This window comes from Cryptomeria japonica, chromosome 9 (assembly GCF_030272615.1).
Source record: "Cryptomeria japonica chromosome 9, Sugi_1.0, whole genome shotgun sequence".
Lineage (NCBI taxonomy): Eukaryota > Viridiplantae > Streptophyta > Pinopsida > Cupressales > Cupressaceae > Cryptomeria > Cryptomeria japonica.
In genome coordinates this window covers 104,918,600-104,932,871 of record NC_081413.1, presented here as the reverse complement: position 1 = coordinate 104,932,871, position 14,272 = coordinate 104,918,600, and the positions used below count along the sequence as shown (strand labels likewise).

General features: G+C 34.2%; 1 protein-coding gene across 1 annotated transcript; it reads left to right on the top strand.

The window, feature by feature from the left end:
* The first annotated feature begins 3,494 nt into the window (after window positions 1-3,494).
* LOC131062749 (transcription factor RAX2-like) lies at window positions 3,495-6,016 on the top strand. The gene is made up of 3 exons (XM_057996472.2): window positions 3,495-3,630; window positions 4,227-4,356; window positions 4,486-6,016. Exons 1-3 carry the CDS (start codon window positions 3,495-3,497, stop codon window positions 5,834-5,836), a joined length of 1,617 nt encoding a protein of 538 aa, XP_057852455.1. The 3' UTR covers window positions 5,837-6,016.
* The last annotated feature ends 8,256 nt before the right edge of the window (window positions 6,017-14,272 follow it).

Here is a 14,272-nt window from a genome sequence, read left to right as displayed (position 1 = left end):
ACCAATAAGAATCTCATGATTGGCTAAATGAGATAATATAGGATGATTTAAATGAGCACTCCACAAAGGGGAGTTATAAAAATAATGATTCTTTGTCATACTTACAACATATAGATCCTAAACAAGGAAGGAAATACAACAAGGTAAGCTTGGGTAATATCATCTTAAAAATTTCCAAAATCTAAAAATTAAAAATAATAAAACAAAACTTAAGTTGATAAAAAAAATATAGGTTATCAAAAATGAAAAGAAAAATATAAATGATATTTTAATAAATAACTAGGTTAAATAAATGATTAATATAATCATGTGAGTAAATGTCATAAATGCAATCATATGAATGTCTTCAGACAGGTCTTCGGGCAGGTCCCCACGCGGTTGCTTAGCTTCTTTTGGCTAGCAACCACTACTCAAGATTTTAAGGAGCAATTTGTGGAACTCGAGGCAAAGAAATTTGTGCAGCCATGTGGCATTTCTTTTAATATGTAATTGTTTCTTATTTCCACCTCTCCTCTTTTTTCTATGGTTTTTTTTAATTATCCTTCTCCCATTATTAAAAATTTGTATGGGGATACTCCAACGACTTATTTTTAAGCAAAAATGGACCTAAGCAAACACATGTCGACATGAGATTAGATTTTTTAAAATGATCATATGTCTATTAGGTTTAATTTAAAATATATATTAAAAAATATCTAGGTTAAATAAATGATTAATATAATAATATGAATGAATGTCCCAAATAAATGAGCTAGGATTGGAACTATATATAATAAATGCACTATAATTAAAGGGGAGTATATGTAATACAAGAAAGGTATTTAAATAGAATTGAAAGATTTAATATATAGTGCAAGACATCCATAATGATTTACTTGGGTGCAAAAAATAAATTATATCATATAAATGCATTAGAATTTTAAAAAGGATTATATGTCTATTAAGTTTAATTTTATAATTATAGAAGCAGTTTGTGTAGCTATAGATCTAAACTTAGTTGAGAGATCTAAACTATATCATTTCCAATATTTCATTTTGGTTGAGCAAGATGTCAATTTAAAAACTTTTGTAAATGATATAAAGATAAATAATCATGGACAAACACATAGATGTTGATATATGTAGATGATGCAATAATGATGTTATTAAAATGCTCTTTGAATGAAGATCCTCGTAAGGATGTTTCTTAGATTCCTTCTTAGAAAATAAAAGTAAATTGCTGTTACTTCTTTAATGATCATTTAGGAAAGGTCAGCTCAAGACTATTTTTATATTTGATATTTGGAATAGTTAGGATCATTTTCATAAATCATGGAGATGAAATAGTTTAGTTATGCAATTACACATATAAACGTATATGATGGATGAATAAACATAAAGTTAGGACCAATCCCAAGGAATGAGTATAAATGAAATTAGACTATATCTAAATTATGTATAAATTTTATATCTAAATCTTACCACTTGTAAACTAAACATTATATAAGAAACAATAAAAAAAATTAAAATCAAATATATTAAAAATATAACATTACATATACTATAAATACAATCTTTAAAAATTAACTTAAAAGAAAAGTGACTTGACATATTATTAAATTACATATAAAATATTTAGAAAAGAATCCCTTATTACTGCTAAAAGGTAAAATAGCAGAGTAAAAATAGATCTAAACCTAATACCAAATGTAAATGAAAAAAAAATGTTGATCTTTTGAGCTTCCCAAAAGAATCTACACCTGGCAATTGACCCACTCTACTGTTTGCCCTCAGACCATGGATGAAAAGTCTCCATTCACTTCTATGATTTAACTGATGAATACCTTCAAAAGGCAGACTTGCTCTAGCTTATTCATGGAGAAATTTGACTCCCTTCTCATGGGAAATGAGTACGAAGCAAAATCATTACCAATTCACTTCATTTATCAAAAACTTACCATTTCTCTTGAACAAGTACGTGGTACAAGACATTATGAATTTGTCAAATTCCTAGTCTATGATCGAATCATTTGGACTAATCTTAGTTCCAAGGAAAACAGTAACAAACTGCACTAGGGAACACAGAAAGAAGGAAAACAAATTAGGGTTTGGGAGCTACTTTTTTTTTAGCAGGAATGGTTTTTACGTTTGATTATTTACCTCTTCTTTCTAGGTTTAGTTTGTTAGGAGAGGTGATGTTTGATGTGACACTGAATGTTTTAATTATTCATGCCCTCGTTGGGAAGACCTAAAAATTCATGTTTCTGGCCTTAAATTATGTAATGGAATACGTGGTGGAGATGTCACATCCAAGTCATTGACGACCATGGTTAAATTACAGTTTCAGAAGCTTTTCTTATTTTAAAACCTTATTTTGGAGATTATTAGCTAGGCATAAATTCTAGGTCAAGAAAGACAAGCAGAAGAACACAAGAGTATTTCACTGACTGGATTCAGCTAGATAAATTTAATGGATAGGACACCACTAACCAGTCACCACCACTTGTGTTATTAGAATCCATTGATCCTTTCAAGTGGTTAGGCTTAAGCAAGGGTATCAGTAGGTATTACCTACTAGATTTTGAAGATTTTTTTTCTCTGTCTTTATTTGCGACTTAAGTTGTTGTAGTGATTATTTTGGCTTCTGGATAGTTACGAAGAAGCTGTGGGATCTGTTATGGGCACAAAGATGGTTTCTGGATAGTTACAAAGAAGCTGTGGGATTTATTATGTGCACAAAGATCAAAAAGTGGTTAACTTGAATTAAAGTTACATTCATTTTCACCACCACAATCACTAACTTCTTTTCCAGCTATTGGAAATATCAATGGACAGCTATTGGCTTACTATATTATTTTTTAATGAGCTTTTAATAATTGAAGCGCAACGAATGGCAATTGAACATAGACAATGACTGGCCCCTTCCTTTAATAAACCGACACAATATGAACTGTGTGTCGAGTTATAGATTATACGGATCAGTTAAAAATCGAATCTAGAACCTTCCATTTGCTGCAGTAGTACTCGATAAATTGAGTTACTCACCCTTTTTTGAGTAGTCTATCATTGATCTGAATGTAGCTTATTTCCAACACTTTATTAACTGGGTGCCCTCTATTTCCTTTATCAGACCAGCTTACATGGGATATACAGTAAAAGGAGGCAGGTGCAACAAAGGAAATTTGAGTCATTTGTCCACCATTCAGATCAATGAACCATTTTCCCACTTGGTTTAAGATTTGGTTTTAGGCACTGGTTGTAGGTACAGTTAGGTCAATAAACAAAATATACTTATGAAAAAAAAGCTGTGAGACGAGGATAAGGAAGAAAAGACAGGAGAAAGGGCCGTGCAATGGAAACCTAGGATGTAGGAAGATTTATTCTTAGTGGGTATCTTTTGACTTAAGTAATCTACCAAGCGCGGATCTGGGTGTCCATCTCTTACCTAATCTGAATCAAAAGGTGAGAGGCTGTGCATCAATACTTATAATCAATTGAAAAATATTGTTGTAAGGATGGGCCATACACGTTGCTGTGACGAAGCCACCAGGAAGAAAGGACATTGGTCTCCTGAAGAAGATTCTCTGATCAAGGAGTATATAGAACAGCATGGCACTGTAAGCAATTGGCGTGCTCTCCCGAAGGAAATTGGTATGTAATCTTTGTCTTGACTACATGAAACCAAACTAGCCAGCCTGTTATTTTGATCTTTTTCAGGGTTTCTTTCTAGAGTTTTTAGAATCCTAAAGGTATCATAAAATTGAGTACTCATTTCTTTTCTCTATCTATTGTGCACTTCCAAATTATTATCTGTTTTCTTGGTTTTTAGGTGTATAGTTTGAGGATTTGCTCATGTGATAGGATTTATGAGCTACATATCAAATGTAGGTTGTAATGTGGAAATTAATGTGCAAATTGAATTCTTCTTTCGTGGAAACCATATGATTGTTTTTTAACCTGTTTGGTTTCATAGGCCTATTCATTAGGTACCATTTGCCTGTTGTGGGAGTATTTGGATAGAACTATATATAGATAGATAAATATATTATACATGTCAACTGTGCATTGTTGTTTTTAAACTGTTTGGTATCATAGGCCTATTCATTGGGTACCACTTTAGAGTTGTATGAGAGGTTTGATATATATATATATATATATATATATATATATATATATATATATATATTAATGTTAAAAAGGAGTGCTATAGAGGGTTTGTTGTGCTGATTTATATGGTGTTTGGGCAGGCTTGAATAGGTGCGGCAAGAGCTGCAGGTTAAGATGGTGTAATTACTTGAGGCCTCATATTAGGAATGGGGGTTTCACTGAAGAAGAGGATAGGCTCATCTGTAAGCTCTATATCACTTTAGGAAACAAGTATGTATCAATGAACCTCTTTAAATTTATGAGCAAAATCAAGAAAACCCCACAAAACCCTATCTTTACTTCTTCATTATCTTTCCTCCAACAAATTTAACTAAGAAATTAAACATGCTTTCCATACAGGTGGTCTTACATTGCAACTCAATTGCCGGGAAGAACCGACAATGACATAAAGAACCACTGGAACAGCGTACTGAAGAAGAAAATGATAGAAAAACGCAAGGATCAAAACAACGGTCATCTTGAAGCAGCAACAGCCATGGCAGAATCACCAACAATGAACATCAATATGAATATGGAAAGCCCTTGTCCAAATTTGGGTTCTGAAATAATCCCCCACCAACAAACCAATCCTGCCAATGTACCCGGAAATGCTGACGTCAGCCCTAGCACACAATCGCCCACGTCTCAGCAAAATCTTCAGCATGCCATTGTTGAGCAAACGCTTGTGCAAGATCGTTACCCTAGTTCTACACAGGCGATGGAGAGTTTTGAGGCTAATCTCAATATGAACATGATGGAAATCTCTCACATGGAGCCATCCAACTGCAATTTTGGTACTAACAATTACAGCTCCTCCCAAATACCACATTCTGCAATGGAAATAGCAGACCAAGATTCATATCAGAGAGGAACTTCCCCTCAAGTTGATTATACAACAAGCATTGAAGATTATTTAAGGCTAGAAAGCCCTGCAGAATTTGATGCACTGCTGTCTGAGAATAATAACTCGGTTATGTTCCCTCCAACGCCTTCTATTACTTATGACAGTTATGCTAATGGAAGCTTCCAAACAGCATGGACTGATACTTTTATTGGTGAGAATAATAGCAACTTGAACATGATGGGAATCTCTCATATGAAGCCATTCAACTGCAATTTTGCTACTAGCAATTACAGGTCCTCCCAGATACCACATTCTACAATGGAAATAGCAGACTACGATTCATATCAGGCAGGAACTTCCTCTCAAGTTGATTATACAACAAGTACTGAAGATTATGCAATGCTAGAAAGCCCTACACCATTGGGTGCACTGCAAATTGACAATGATAAACCAGATACAGCATTCGATGCACTGCTACCTGTGAATGATAACTCAGATAAAACATGGGATTCACTGCTATCTGTGAATGATAAGTCAGATACAGCATTGTATGCACTGCCACCTGTGAATGATAACTCAGATACAGCATTGGATGCACTGCCATCTGTGAATGATAACTCAGTTACAGTATTGGATGCACTACCGTCTGAGAATGGTAACTTCGTTACAACATTGGAGCAGGCACTGCTATCTGAGAATGATGGCTCGTTTATGTTCTCTCCAACGCCTTCTATTAATTTTGATAGTTATGCTAATGGAAGCTTCCAAACAGCATGGGCTGATACTTTTACTGAGGAGAATAATAGCAACATGAACATTGACGCTCAATTGGCAATGGATTGGGAAGATATACTAAACTATACTTAAACAAGATCTCAGTAATTCTAGAGCAGAGAGATGGCAATTATGGATGTGGACAATAATTTTGTAAGTCGTCCTCTACCTACTGAAGCTCTCCAATTATCCATTGTCAATCTTTCTATTTTGAGAAAAGATTAAAAAACGAAAAACTATGCATGTTTGCACAATGAGAGATCTCTTGCTCATCACTGTAAAAAAGAACATTTGGGCATTAATATGAAAATCAGCTCCAACGTTCTCTTCTGTATTCAAAGCAATATATAATAGAAATCTGGAAATGACAGCTTTTTGCAGTGAGTCGATGTATAAGTTTTATTCTGTTTTTTATATGTAGTAAGCATTGGTTAAAGCAAGTAGAAGAATTAAACTTCGTGTATAGTAAGTAAACACCCCATTCTCTAAGCAATAGAAATTTACAAATAGAACGAATGAGCAACATTGTGATGCTTACTGTTGAAGAAGATAAACCTTTAAAGATAAGGAAAATTACACATGCATGGAAGTTAAAACAGACAAACAACAGCTATTAAACGATTGCAACACAAGGTTTATATATACATGATGAAATACAAAATACTTACCTGTAACGCATTCATTCCCACAATGAAGGTGTGGAGCATCCCAGTTGGTAAGTCACACTCTCGCTGGATACTAGCATATTTCCTCTTTTCTTTCTTTATTTAATGTGGGATTTCTTTTCCGTGGATAGAACATTCTTGTAAAATATTTAAGATTCATGGGAAAAAATAAACAAATGATATTTTTAAATGTTTTGAACTTTTTTATGAAAGATTTTATATTATTAAAGTTTGAGAGTGTGAGTTCATGATGATCCATTTTTTTATTTTGATTGAGAATTCAGCAGTAAGTTATTAAATTTGTAAGAGACAACGATTCTACCTTTATCTTTTATATCATTTTTTTCAATATCTGAATTTTGGTGGATGGCATAATCAAAGAACATGCTATTACTTTCATCAATTGTGCTCAGTCAATTGAATTATCACCCTTCCATAAATGTTTTAATATTAATAATACAATTTATTTTATTTTATTTGAAAGATTAAACAAAACTGAATTTTACATTATTTAATTGAAGAATTGCTATAATATTTGGACATTACTATAGATTAAAAATATTCAAAGTTTAATATTTTAAGTAAAAATAAGCAATATATTTTTGGGTTAGAGAAAGATTATCTGTGAATCTGACTCACAAATTATGATCTGACTCACAAATTATGATTGGCATGCAACTATCTTAGTGACCAATCAAATTGTGAGAATTTGTAGATCTTTTGCCTCTATTACCTTCTGTCATGGAATGAAATAAAGTAGTAGATTGTTTGAAAAAATGTACCTTCTATCATGGAATGAAATAAAGTAGTAGATTGTTTGAAAAAATGGGCTTCTAGCATATGAGGTTGTGGAATGTTATTGATTGGGACACTTGTCCATAAAGTATTCTCAGATTTTAGAAGAGCTTGTTAAAAAGGACATGAGGAATTATTTGGGGGTTTAGAGTGTGTCTTGATTGGGAGGGTGTTTTCTCTTTGTTGTTTGGTTTCTTTTTGGGTCAACTAAAAAAATTAAAATAAAAGAATAAATACAAAATTATAGAAAATAAACAAAGAAACAAAATTTAAGTCAAAATTATACCCTTTTACAAAATAAAAGGGTATGTTGGAAATACTTGTATAAGTGATCAATTGCCCTTCTCCATGTCAAACAGAAATACTAGTAAAGTTTTAATAGATAAGAGGATATGTTGGAAATATTTTTATTGATGAAACATTTTAGTAAAACATCATTTTTCACTACTTTCTTATAATTTAATTTATAATTAACTTTTTCTTAAATGTTATAATAAATTTAGTTTTAGTATTATCTTTTATATTTTTAATTTATATTAAGAATTTTAAAATTTTTGTTAAGATAAATATGAGAAAGTGTTTGAATCTATTATAAATCAATGGTTAATGAAGCGAGTCTGATTAGAGTGGGATTGAAGCAAAACAAAGACTAAAGTAGAAATACGAGAATCAACAACAAAAACTAGAACTAGAACTAACAGATGACTAAAAGAAGAAAAATATGAATCAACAAGTAGTTCCAGGCTTTTGATGGCTTTCCATTTCTAATTGATGAACCCCAACCTCTCCTCAAAAAAAAGAAATAGCCATAATTTTTGTCACCTTTTTATTATGGGATCTATTAGTAGTGTATAAAAAGATAGTTTGGGCAGTTGAATCTTCCACCTTGAGTTTGATTTTCATTTTCTCCAACTCAATTAGGAAAACCTAAGTGTGGTGGCAATGTTTCTCATCATGTTTTTGCAACAAGTGTAGGTGGGAGTGCACAGGAAAGGGTAGAAGTTTGTACAAGTGACGTGGTTGCTGGTTCTCCCTACTTAACCAATGGTGAGGGAAGCTCTAATGATGAAGATACAAGAGGTTCTAGTGGTGGCCTCTTTGTTGGTGTCTCTATTTCTAATGAGCGCTCCTTGAGCAGGCATGGTTATGTTGTAGGGGATCCTTTTTGTTCTGTCTCCTCATTTTCTCAGAGATCTGATTCATTCCTAGGGTGTGAAAAGATAATGATCATGTTGAGGCATTAGTTCAGGGTTTGGTTGAGGGGGTTCCCAAGGGTTTTCTTGTGAAAAATATGATTGTTGGCTCCTCTTTGTTTGAGGGGGTTTCTAAATATTTGGAGGCCCTATGGGAGTCTTCTTAGAGCAAGGAGGTTCTTGATTTGGTGGAAGAAGAAGATCTCTCTTCCCCTTTGTCTACTCCTAATTTCTCCCATTTTGATGGGGTTGATGTGTCTGACAAGGAGGATGAGCTTCTTTTGAACATTTATTGGAAGCTCATTTAAAGAAAAGGAGGTCTTTGAGTTCAAATATGTAAGCCTTTGATGGTGGTAAGTTTTTGGGGTTTAAAAAAGGGTTTCTCTCACCTTCCTTGGGAGATACATCCTCCAAGTGAAATCATAGATTGATAGGTACGTTTAGTCCCTCCCATTATTATATGAAAGGAAATGGGTCTCTATCTGAGATAATAGAGGATGAGGTAGTTTGTTTTCCTCCTTAAACCCCAATTTTTTTGGAGAATGCTTTAAAGAACAGTGTGTAGGCTGATTTTGGGGATTTTGTTTCCTCTCCTAGCAAAGATGAATTGAACATTGCTAGTCCTAAGGATTTTTCTCCTCCTTTGTGTTTGGAGAAATTTTCTACTCTTGAAGATGAATGGATGGTGGATAGTTCCCCTTCTATTTCTATTTTCATCCCTTCCCCAAAGATTTTAAAGGAACCCTATGTTAAGGTGACTCAAGTAGTTTCTGCAAATCATGCTCTATCCCCTAGGCTTTCTTTGGGACATTTTTTCTATTCTAGTTTCAGTTAACCTTATGAGGTTATGAAGGACAAATTGAATTCATTATTCTTCATTCTCTTCTAGAGAAGTCGATGACCTAGTTGTGGAGCTATCTTTTAGGGATATTTTGTGGTATTTATCCCAATATCTATACTCTAGGTAAATGGATCCTTCTAATATAGAAGCTTAGTGGATAGGTTAGTAAATACAATGTTGAATGGTTACTTTCATATTTCCATTTCTTCTGTGGAACATTGTTTTAGTATTCTACACAATGGCCCTTGGTTTTTGGCATGAATGACCTTTATATTCAAATTTTCTATCTTAGTTTTAACCCTCCAAAGGAAACTCTCAAGTTTCCAATTGGTTCTTTTATCAGGTCTTCCTTTGGAATTTTAGAACAAAAAAAAATGTATGATTGTTTCCAACTCTTTTGGGCAATATTGTGCTTTGTATAAGTTCTCCAAACTCATGAAACAATTTTTGTTTGCTAGATTTTGTGTTTATGTGGAGAAAAAACAATTTCTCCCTTCTCATATTACCATAGCCTCTAAAATTGGTAGTGGGTGTAGTAGATTGAGTTTTAGGACTCTTAGATTATGTTTAGATCTTATGGTAAAGCGGGGCATGCCTCCATCTTTTTATTTAAATATAAGAAAAAATACTTTCTTTGTAAAATGAAGGATCAAATCCATGTTTCTATGGAGTCTTCTTTTCCCTCTATTCAAGAGGTTCATAAATTTGATATTCAAAGGAAAACCCCTATGGACTATTCTATGAAGGAGTTGGAGGAAGGCCTTTGCAAATGATGTTATGACGCCTCTATCTCAAAAAATAATGGAGTGCAAATCCTACCGTTGTTACAATAAGAGATTGAACAAGATAGCGGAGATCACACATGTGAAAGTATGTGAAGCATGGGATTAGACTGCCCCTGAACCTATACAGGAGACTAAATTTGAGATTATTCCTATTGTAGAAGAAGAAAAGATGGATCTAGAAGACAACAATGAGAAAGAGACATATGAAATTGAAGAGGAAGAAGAAGAACCTGAACAAGTGATTAAGACACCAGTAATATATGTGCAAAAGAATCATTCAGAAGATCAGATACTTGGACACAAAAACAAAGGAGTTCAGACAAGAAGTGTTATTTTATTGTTTTAGTGGAACCTAAATCATATGAGGAAGAAATAAAAGAATAAATTTGGGTAAAAGAAATGGAAGAAGAACTAAATCGGATATAGAAGAATCAAACTTGGGAGCTGGTACCCAGACCAGTGGACAAAAATGTGATATGAACTAAGTGGGTGTTTTGAAACAAGCTAAATGAACAAGGATAGGTTACAAGGAACAAAGCGAGATCGGTATGTAAAGGATATTCACAATTTGAAGGTAAGGATTTTCAGGAAACTTTTACTCTAGTAGCTAGGATGGAAGTTATAAGAGTATTCCTTGTTTTTTCTACTTATAAGAATTTCAAGGTATATCTGTAGACACCTAAAATTGTCCTGTCTAATTAAATAAATATATTTATTTATTTAATTATCTTTATCCTAATTCTTTTATTAATTGAATAAATCTTTATTTATTTAATTAATTCATTTATCCTCTTCTAGCCTTATTTCTTATTTAAATAAATACATTTATTTATTTAAATAATCTTTTTCCTAAATTAAATAAACATCTTATTTATTTAATTGATCCCACTTCTTCTATTAATTAAATAAATCTTTATTTATTTAATTAATTCATTAACCTTTTCTACCTATGACACATGTCATTCATCTCTTAATTCCTACACTACCTACCCTCTTATTAATTTCTTATTTTCTCTACCTACCCTCTAATCATAGCCGACCATTTATCTTTTACACCTCTCAATCTTATCCCTCCATTTCTTATGGTGTTTTCTATATAAGGAGATGCTTCCTTCATTATCAAACCCTAACTAACTCAATTACACACTCGACTACACTACGCCTTTGCACTTTCATATGTGATCCTACTTGCAACGACATTTCCATTCTTCGTTGAGCTCTTGTGCACACATAAAATCTAAGAGAAAATATATCAAGTAAGATCAATGGAGATAGGAAGAATGGATATCCAAACCCTATTGGACATGTGATGGTATAATCTTTGTGATTTCATTTGATTTGCATTGTCTTAGGTAATCTTCATATGTTATGGTGGATCTTTGTTGTTGTTAGGCTAGGGTTTTGTGGTTGAATTCATTTAGTCTTTCAACATTATTGTTGTATCCATTTTCACCATATACATATCAAAGAGCCGCAACTACTATCTTTCATGATCTCATGCACGTGACTGTGGAAGATTATGTTGATGACCTCTTGGGTAAATCAATAGATAGAGATACACATTTGGACATACTTTCAGTCATCTTTGATCAGTTGGAAAAGTATAAAGTAAGATTAAACCCCAAGAAATGTGTCTTTGGAGTAACCTCTGGGAAGCTCCTAGGATTCATTATATCAAAAAGAGGAATCGAAGCCGATCCAGCAAAAGTCAAGGCCATCCTAGAGATGCAACCACCAAGAAATATCAGTCAACTTTGATCTTTGCAAGGGAGACTTTAGTCCATACGAAGATTCATAGCACAACTTTCAGATAAGTGTAACCCTTTTCAGCAATTGCTACATAAAAACATCAAATTCAAATGGGATGATAACTAACAACAGGCTTTCCAGATACTCAAAGATTATCTGCTGAATCCCCCAGTTTTGATGCCACCAGTTCCAGATCAATGTCTATTACTATACATATCAGCTACTTCAACAGCATTGGGGGAACTCTTAGCACAACAAGTTACTGAGGGCAAAGAAAAGGCAGTCTACTACATCAGTCACACATTGGTGGGATATGAGCTAAATTACACACCAATTGAGTGTGCATGTCTCGCCGTGGTCTTTGCTTCACAGAAATTACGACATTACATGCTAACTCATAAGACTAAGTTGGTTGCAAGGATCGATCCATTGAAATACCTTCTCAATAAAGCAACACTTAGTGGGCAACTAGCCAAATGGGTGATGCTCCTGAGTGAATTCGACATGGAGTATGTGGATAGAAAAGCAATAAAAAGACAAGCTATCACAGATTAGTTAGCATATGCTCCCATGTTAGATGATGTTCCTCTAATTTCAGAATTTCCAGATGAATCCATTTTAATAGTGTCACATGCAAAGTCTTGGCAACTATACTTTGACAGCTCATACACACAGCATGGGGCAGGAGTTGGCATCCTCTTTATAACTCCTCAAGGGGATTCTATACCAAAATCATATCGATTATCATTTCCCTGCACTAATAACATAGCAAAATATGAGGCATTAACAACTGGATTACAGATTTCAGTTCAGTGGAAGATCCAGAAACTTCATGTTTTTGGGGACTCTCAACTTGTAATTCATCAGGCAACCAATGACTACCAAACAAAGGATGATAAATTAATGCCTTACAAAAGAATGGTGGATGACTTGAAACAACATTTCATGAAGATAGACTTTGAGCAGATACCTAGAGAGTTGAATCGAGATGCGGATGCCATGGCTATAATTGCTTCACTAATTGATCTACCACCGAATGAGACCCGCTATGAGTTCTTGGTGGATAACCTTTTGGTTCCCTCGTATGAAATCACTCCTACTGAGATTATATGTGTTGTTGGTCCTGAGTCCCAGTTATACGGTTCCATTTTCGCATACCTTCATGACAATATCCTACCTCCTGAACTATCCAATAACCAACGTCGCACTTTCATTTGCCAATCTTCTCGATACGTCATTTTAGCTGATATCCTATACCGTCGAGGTCTATACGGCACTCTTCTTAGATGTTTAGAAAGCAACAAAGCTCAGATTGCGTTATGTCAAGTACATGAAGGGATATGTGGTCCACATTCTAGTGGTCCTACCTTAGCCAAAGAACTCATCAGGACTAGATATTACTGGCCCAATATGGAAAAAGATTCATATCAGTTCGTCAAGAAATGTAAGTAGTGTCAACTTCATGGAGACCTCATCCATGCACCAGCACAAGAACTTCAACCAATTGCGACTCCTTGGCCCTTTTGTTAGTGGGGACTCGATCTCATAGGAAAGATTCAACCTCCTTCTTCCAACGGTCATAAATTCATCATCACTGCCATAGATTATTTCACAAAATGGATCAAAGCCGTGCCTCTCACGCATGTCACTGGAAAACAAATTGCTACATTCATTCTCAACTATATCATTTGTCAATATGGTATTCCTATTTCCATCATCACTGATAATGGGTGTCCCTTCAAAAATTAGGATGTTCGTGAACTCTGTGACTGCTTCCTTATTACCCATCATTTTTAGACACCATATTACCCCCAAGGTAATGGTCAAGCTGAGGTGTCTAATAAAACAATCCTTAAAATCTTGAAAAGGACAGTCGACGCCGCTAGCCGTAATTGGCATATCCAACTTAATCCTGCACTTTGGGCTTATCGCACAAGTGTTCGCACACCTACAGGAGCTACACCCTATTCACTTGTCTACGACACTGAAGCTATCTTTCTTATTGAGGTCGATTTACCATCTTTATGGGTCTCTTTGCAAAACATTATCAGTGATGAAGACTACAAGGTCTTTCGCTTACAAGAACTTGAACTATTGGATGAACGAAGACAAACTGCTTTTAATCATCTCAAGTCTTATCAACAACGAATGAGTTGCAACTACAATCATAAAGTGAAGCCTCACACATTTGAGGTAGGTGACTTGGTTCTTAGAGAAAATCCTAAAAATCAGCAAGACAAAGAGAAGAAGGGCAAGTTTGAACCGAACTGACTTGGTCCCTACATTATTACAATAGTCTATGGATCCAGTGCATATCAGCTCTCAACCACAGAGGGAGAACCTTTGGAGGATCCTATCAACAGCATGCACCTTCACAAATTTTACATATAGCTCTTCGGAGTATCCTAATTCAAAAATACAAAGAAAAAAAAAATTCAAAATACAAAAAAAAAAATCATAAACATAAAAAATCGTTACTTGGTGAAAACCCGGCAAATAGG